Source organism: Oryctolagus cuniculus, chromosome 17 (genome assembly GCF_051225735.1).
Source record: "Oryctolagus cuniculus isolate XC-2025 breed Fujian yellow rabbit chromosome 17, ASM5122573v1, whole genome shotgun sequence".
Lineage (NCBI taxonomy): Eukaryota > Metazoa > Chordata > Mammalia > Lagomorpha > Leporidae > Oryctolagus > Oryctolagus cuniculus.
Window position 1 is genome coordinate 42,221,015 of NC_142883.1, and position 7,317 is coordinate 42,228,331.

Sequence of the window (7,317 nt, forward strand, 5' to 3'; positions counted from 1 at the left end):
GAATATTTAACCGTGTCCACACATTGCAGCTGTTTGAACAGCTGCCCTGGTTCCCAATAGACTGTTGTAACTCGAGGTGGGGCGTCGCTGGCTGCTAGGTTGTCTCGTTCGTTGAGGTTGTTAGGGTCTAATTCCAGTGGACCCAGAAAGAGGGTGAAACGTGGCTGGAGCCTCAAACTGCATTCTGAGTTTTGACAGCTCGGCTTCAGACGGTGTCAGGGCCGCTCCGGTATTCGTGTTCTAATGGGGAATGGAGGTTTTGCAGCTGAACACATCGGGTGTGGCAGAGTGGAGCTGGGATTCGGCCCTGCCGGCCCAGCCCGCGTTCCAGGCCGGGCGTTTGCGCGTGGGAGCCACCAGAACCAGTACTCCAGACTGGCTCCGTTTCTCACCGGGTAGGCAGGGGGCTCTGCGGTGGCGACGCGCCCCGCCCCCGGCGTCCTCGTGACCCGGTGTCCCGCCCCCGCGGCCGGGAGCACCCCGGCTGATTGGCCCCTGCGCGGCGTATCCTCAGGCTGGCAGCCAGGCTGGCGCATCACGTGGCCGAGCCGCGTCCAGGGCGCCCAGCCGTGGGCAGCTCGGCATGGACCCGCAGGCCACCGGGGCCCGGGCACGGGGCGTCACGGAACCGCCTCGGGGCCCGCCGCTACCGAGCACGCGGGAGGCGCCCCGCAGCCTGGAGGTGAGCGCCGCGCGCGGGCCGAGCGCCGCCACCACCTGCAGCCAGTGCGGGAAGTTGGGGGCTCGCGGGGCGGTGCCCGGCGCGGGGCGCGGACAGCGCCACGGGCCGCTCCACGAGCCCTGAGCGCCGTTTGGGCTCGCGCTGGAGCTGGAAACGGCTGGCCGAGGGGCAGCGGGGCTTCGAGGCTGCCGGGCGGGGAGCTCCGAGGGGCGTGGGTGGGCGCGCCGGTCCCACTGAGGCTGTTGGCCCATAGGGCGCCTCTGCGTACTTACTAAATGGGAGGTGATGCTGGGGACGGAGAGCTGGGGCCCGCTACTGGGGGCCTGGGCCCCGGCCAGGTGAGGGCTGCAAGGGGAGGGCTTCGCCTGGAGGAGCCCTGTTCACTGACTGAGGGTCGGGGGACGCTCACTACCCCCCGAGCGCTGAGGGGTGGGTGGGTGTCCCATGCACTCTCCGTTTACGGAGACCCGAAGGCCAGGTTTGACGCAGGGTTTGCAGAAACTTGCTTTCAGGTGCGCTCCAGGCAGCCCCCGTGTTTCCGAGACCGCTGTCGCAGTGCTCGCCTGTCCTTGTCTACAGTGTCTGCCTAGACGACAGCTTCTCCGTTTAGGGCTGGGAGCCCAGCGCCTAGCACGCGGGACAGGCGTAGTAATTGGGTGGACACAGCAGAGATGGGCCTTAACCAGAGACGTGCACGCGGCGGCAACGCTTGTAGTCGGGGAGAGCAGGGAGGGCTGCGCGCTGGCTCTCGCAGGTGGGAGTCCGGTGGTGCCTGCGGAGGCTGGCCAGGAAGAAGCGCAGGGCAAGTGGCTCAGAGCTGGGGCGGCGGCGTGGAGAAGCATGCTGAACAGGTCGTGGGGGTCGGGTGCCTTTGTGTTTGCTGGTGGAGGGCTGTTTAAGCTGTTGACCAGAGTGGTGATTAACCCTGTGGGTGGGGGAATTCGGAGGTCAAGGCCTCCTTAGCTTAGCCTCATCCCGCTGGTGGGCAGCCCTGGGCAATTGCTGCTGACCACTGGAAGTGGAATCACTTAAGGGAGGCATGGCTAGGCAAGGAGTGATGATTGGATTGAAACAGGTGCAGTTTAGATGTAGGATCAGAGGAGGTGAGTCTAAATTCTAGACGCCTCGCATTCCTGCCCGTGCGCTGGGAGAGCTCTTAGACGTTAGGTAGTAGGAACCACTCTCCCCTGTTTCCAGGGAAGAAAGCCCAGGGGCTGAAGCCAGGTGGCCAGACGGTACCCTGAGTGGCAGAGCTGGGGCTGAAGGTGGGGCTTCCTGCGAGCGCTTCTGGGGCAATTAGAGCGCTTGGGAGACTTGTGGGTGCTGGAGGCAGAGAAGCTTCCGGCCGGCTGCAGGGGAGGGTGATTTCCAGCTGGTTTAGAGCTGTTTATTTCAGCCAGCACCACTCAGGACAGAGAGTTCCACTCCCATTGTGTGCCAGTGAGAAGAGGCAAAGAGTTGTGAACTAGATACTAAGTAACCAGAAAGGTCAAAAAGATGTCTGGAGGAAGCAGTGGGCAGGAAACAGCCAGGACAGCTCTGCAGAGCTGAAATCCAACCTGCTGCAGCTGGTGCTGAGGTCTCTGAGCTGGGAGAGTAGGGACCCTGGTCTCCAGACCTCTGACAAGAGGGCCCAGTGATGACACGGCCACCTCAGGTGTCCACACAGCTGTAGCCAGGGGTGCAGCCGTGTTGTTGGGATGGTGCCTGGAGAATTAGAAAGGCCAGCTGGATCTAACGGGGAGACAGAAATGTGGATCCCCAACAAGAGTGTGGGACTGGGACTCGACCTGAGAGGCAATGGCTTAGTACCAGGATCCGGGGCACCTGAGTTCCTGGTAATCGGTTGTTCTTCCTGCAGGCCACCTTCGCCACAGCAGACCCCAGTGGTCCCGAGACAGAGGCTGAGACGGCCACGGATCGACTAGGCAAGTAGATGTCGGAGCGGCCGTGATGGTCTCTACGTCTTGTTTGCCTGTTCCTTCTAACCAGCCCTCTGCTGCCGAGGTGCCTCCCCTGTCGCGTTTCAGCAATGCTTTCCGTTGAAAGCCCTGCCCAGGCTACCGTAAGGGAAATCCTGGACTTGGCTTACATCCCAACTCATCTCTTCAACTGAGAGCCAGCTCGCAGCCGTGACACGTGGGGGCTTGGGAGGCAGGCAGAATTGTATTTTCAACTCTGAGAGCCCTGAAATGGAGTATCATGGACTTGACAGTGAGACGAATAAGACCTACTCCCTAGGGTTGTTCTCAGGATTGGGGGACAGAGCGAGGAATCGTGTGGGTCTGTTAACAGCAGCCGCTAGCCACAGGTGCAGTTGAAGTTAGTTCTAAGGCAATACCACAGGAAACTCAGCTTCTCAGGCCACATTCCACGTGCTCAGTAGCCACGTGTGGGTAGTGCTGCCTTGTTGGACAGCAGTGATGCTAGAACATTTCCGTCATGGCAGGAAGTTCGAATGGGAAGTGTTGGTCTAGATCACGCAGTCGCAGGTGTAACAGTCCCAGTAATGGAAACCTTTGAGCGCTCCTGTCGACAGGTGTAGTCTGTTTCTATTGTTTCCTTTTTCCCCCCCACATCTCACAACAAACCTGTCTCCATTTTACAAATGAGGAAACAGATACAGCGTAGTTAATACAAAAAAAAAGTTTTTTTAAAATTTTATGTACTTGAAAAGTAGAATGAGGGGGTGGGGAAAGAGGGAGATATCTTCCTCTGGTTTACTTCCCAAATGGCCTCATTGTCTGGGGCTGGCCCAGGCTGAAGCCAGGAGCCTGTAACTCCACTGGGGTCTCCCCCAGGGGTGGCAGGGGCTCAAGCACTAGGGTCATCTTCCTCTGTCTTCCCAGGGACATCAGCAGGGAGCTGGATAAGATGTGGAGCAGCAGGGACTTGAAACAGCACCCATATGGGATGCTGGTATTACAGGTGGCAGCTTAACCTGTGCCACAGGGCTGGCCCCCATACAAAAATTTTTTTAAAACTTTCTCTTCTGTTGATTTGAAAGCAGTGGGGGAAGGGGGAAGCAGGGCAGAGAGAGATCTTTCATGTTCTAATTCATTTGAAAAGCCTCCCAGGGCTGAGCCAGGCCAAAGCCAGCAGCTGAAAACTCAGTTTGGGGATCTTACGGGTGGCAGGGACCCGAGTACTTGACCCAGGTACACTTCCCAGGGCACGTATTTGCAGGAAGCTGGCTTAGAAGTAGAGGAACCGAGACTCAAACCTGGCACTGCTATATGGGATGTGGACATCTCAGCTTCATCTTAAGTGCTGCGCCAAATGCCTGTCCCTTCCCCGAATTAAAAAAAAAATTAGGAGGGCTGGTGCCGTGGCAGAGCGGGAAAAGCTGCCGCCTGCAGTGCCAGCATCGCATATGGGCGTCATTTCGAGTCCCAGCTGCTCCACTTCTGATCCAGCTCCCTGCTAAAGGCCTGGGAAAGCAGTGGAAGATGGCCCAAGTGCTTGGGCCCCTGCACTAGTGTAGGAGACGCGGAAGAAGCTCCTGGCTTCGGATCAGCTCAGCTCTGGCCATTGCAGCCATCTGGGAAGTGAACCATCAGATGGAAGTTCTCTCTCTCTCTCTCTGACTCTGACCTTCAAATAAATAAATAAACAAACCTTTAAAAATTGTGAAAGATGTATATCATAAATTTACCTTTTAACCATTATTTTTAGGAAACAATTTATTTTAAAGGCAGAGAGAGTGAGAGACAAAGGGAGATCTTCCATCTGCTAGTTTACTCCTCAAATATTTGCCACATTCAGGGCTGGGCCTGGCTAAAGTCAGGAACCCAGAACTCACTCTGGGTCTCTCATGTGAGTGGCAGGATCCCAAGTACTTGAACTATCACCTGCCGCCTCCCAGGGTGCTGGAATGAGAAGTGGAGCCAGGACTTGAACCCAGGCCACTTAAATATGGGTTGTAGGCATCCCTAGGGGCATCTTAACTGTTGTGCCGAATGCCGCCTCCCCCCCCCCCCCAACCATTTTAAAGCATACAGCTCAGTAGCATTTAGCACACTGACAGTGTTGGCCAACTGTCAGCACTATGTAGTTTGTTCCAGAACATTTTCCTCATTCCAGAAGGCAACCCTCTACCCTGAAGTAGTCACCCCTCCGCCCCGGCCCCTGCAGACCACGAATCTGCTTTCTGTCCCTGTGGCTTTGCTGTTCTGGAGGGGCAAATGTGAGATGCCCATACATGGAATCAAACTGTGTGTGTCTTGTATCTGGCTTCTTTCACTCAGCAGGGGGTTTTCTCGGTCTGTCCATCCGTGTTGCAGTGTGCATCAGCACTGTCTTGCTTTGTACAGCTGAGGCTCTCCATCACGTGGAGTTCATCCTCCCATGGCCATTGGTGTCATTTCCACAGTTTGGAGGCTGTGCAGATAGTGTTGCTGGCAGCTTCCGTGGTTTGGTGTGAACCCCTGTTTTCAGTTCTTGTGGAGTGGAGTTGCTAGGTTATGTGGTTATTTGTGTATGTTAACCAGGAACAAGGTAAGTATATTTGGCTTTGGTTTACACACTTAGTAATTGGTAGAACTGTTTTTTTTTTTTTAAGATTTATTTATTTGAAAGGCAGTTACAAGAAGAAGGAGGGGAGACACACAGAGATCATCCTTCTGCTGGTTTACTCCCCAAATGGCCACAATGGCTGGGGCCGGGCCAGGTTGGAGCCAGGAGCCAGGAGCTTCTTCCAGGTCTGCCCCGGGTGTAGGGGCCCACTTGGCGTGTAAGTTACCTGAGAGTGTGTTCCGTGCCTGGCTTCCCTTGTGCATCACAAGGCCTGGCGTCAGTGGCCTTGTTTAAGACAAAGCATGGAAAATAAATGGCGACGTGCCCCACGTCTCACGGCGGAAGCGGCCAGCCCTTCTGGAGCCGGCCGTGCGGTGAGAGAGCTGTGCGCCTTTGGTTCCTGCTGGCTCAGTGCGGCCGCCGCTGGGAGCTTCCGAGCACCCGTGCCGCCCTGTCTGCTCGAGGAGTTCTTTAGTTCTTTCACGACCTTCTTCTGCCTTCTGTCGGTTTCTTAGCCAGTGGAGCCCAGAGCGTCGCTCCTGAGGTTCCTGCCCAGGGCGAAGGCAGCCATTCTGAGGAGGAAGGCCTTGCTGGGGACGAGGAGGAGTCCGACGGGGAGCCGACTGCCTGGGAGGTGCCGGAGGGCAGGCGCTGCTGGCCCACGGAGCACAGCGCCGAGCTTTGTAGCGAGGACTGGGACCTGGAGTTGCAGGCGGAGCAAGGGAATCCCTACGGTGGGTTTCTGGGGTCCCCAGGGATAGTTTGGGAGGGGGGCAGGGGCAGGGCCCTCCCACCAGACTACCCATGGAGGCAGACAGTGTGCAGGTGGGGTCAGCTGCTACGAGCCCTGCCTGATACCCCTCACAGCGGTGAAGTTGCTGTGTGCGCATCTCCTTGATCTTGGAGTGTGGGATTGAACCCAGGAAGCATCACTTTGAACAGTTGTCACTTTTTCCAGAGATTGTTGCCCGGTGTGAGCTGATGTGGACAGAAGTGCCCTGGGGTCTGCTTGCGACCCCTCCACTGCTGGGAAACCCTGTCTGGGAAGTTCAGCAGGAACACGTTCCCAGTTGCTGGGCAAAGGAGGGCCGTGTGTGTGTGTGTGTGTCTTTATTTGAGGTAGAGTAGCTCCCATCCATTAGATCCATTGGTCCCCTTGGTCGGAGCTGAAGCCAGGATCCTGGGAGCTCAATCCAGGTCTCCCACGTGGGTGGCAGGAACGCATTTACTTGAGCCATCACTGCTGCCTTGTAGGACGTGCGTTAGCAGGAAGGTGGAGTGGAGCCAGAGCTGGGTATTGAACCCAGTGCCTCTGATGTGAGACACAGGCTGAGTGCCTGCCCCCATACGGTTTTAAACAAAGTAAGGGCAGGCGTCTGCCCCCAGACCCACTCGTCTTTCCCTGTGGTCTGCTGCAGATGCCGACGACGTCCAGGGGAGCATTTGTCAAGAGGTGAAGCCCTGGGTGTGCTGTGCCGCGCGGGGAGACATGATCTACGACCCCAGCTGGCACCACCCGCCGCCGCTCATCCCCCACTACTCCAAGATGGTCTTCGAAACAGGACAGTTTGACGATGCTGAAGACTGACAGGGCACCTCCCGCCCTGGGAGCAGACGGCTCCTTGGCCGTCCCTGAGGTGAGAGGCCACGCCTGAGCCAACTCTGCCAGTGCCCTGCGTCCGGGGTGCACGGACTGGTGCGAGATAAGGTCCCACCACTTTCCCCACTCCTGTTGCTGTTTTTAATGGATTCCTCCTTGGAAGGTGCGGACACTCATGTCCGCATCAGGAGGAGACGTGCTCTCGTGTGTTTATAAATAAAGGCAGGAAAAACAGTCTATATGCTCCGTCTCCGTTTTTTTCCCCCTTTTCACTGAGATGCTTTTGAGCAAGGCCTGGCTGCTTCACTAAAGCCCACGAGTTGCATTTAAGGGTTGATGTACCAGGAGACTTAAAACTGCTCCGAAAGAAAAAAAAAAAAAGGAAGCAGTTTTGGCACTGTGGATGCAAGGTTGGGCTCCAGGAGACAGGTGACTTTGTGGCTGTCTCTGTGCCTGTTGAAGGGAAAACCAAACCTTTGCTTCAAGATCAAGGGCTTCCTGTAGGATGGGAAACTAAATG

General features: G+C 56.7%; 1 protein-coding gene across 5 annotated transcripts; it reads left to right on the forward strand.

Annotated features, from left to right (window-relative positions):
• The first annotated feature begins 491 nt into the window (after positions 1-491).
• COPRS (coordinator of PRMT5 and differentiation stimulator) lies at positions 492-7,034 on the forward strand. Of its 5 annotated transcripts, none has more exons than XM_089317444.1 (4): positions 492-682; positions 2,544-2,614; positions 5,717-5,931; positions 6,616-7,034. In XM_089317444.1, exons 1-4 carry the CDS (start codon positions 584-586, stop codon positions 6,783-6,785), a joined length of 555 nt encoding a protein of 184 aa, XP_089173570.1. In that variant the 5' UTR covers positions 492-583; the 3' UTR covers positions 6,786-7,034. The 5 variants fall into 5 exon arrangements, with proteins under 5 accessions (XP_089173570.1, XP_089173571.1, XP_089173569.1 ...); XM_089317445.1 differs by lacking the exon at positions 492-682 and adding an exon at positions 778-1,020; XM_089317443.1 differs by lacking the exon at positions 492-682 and adding an exon at positions 1,231-1,533.
• Positions 7,035-7,317: the final 283 nt, after the last annotated feature.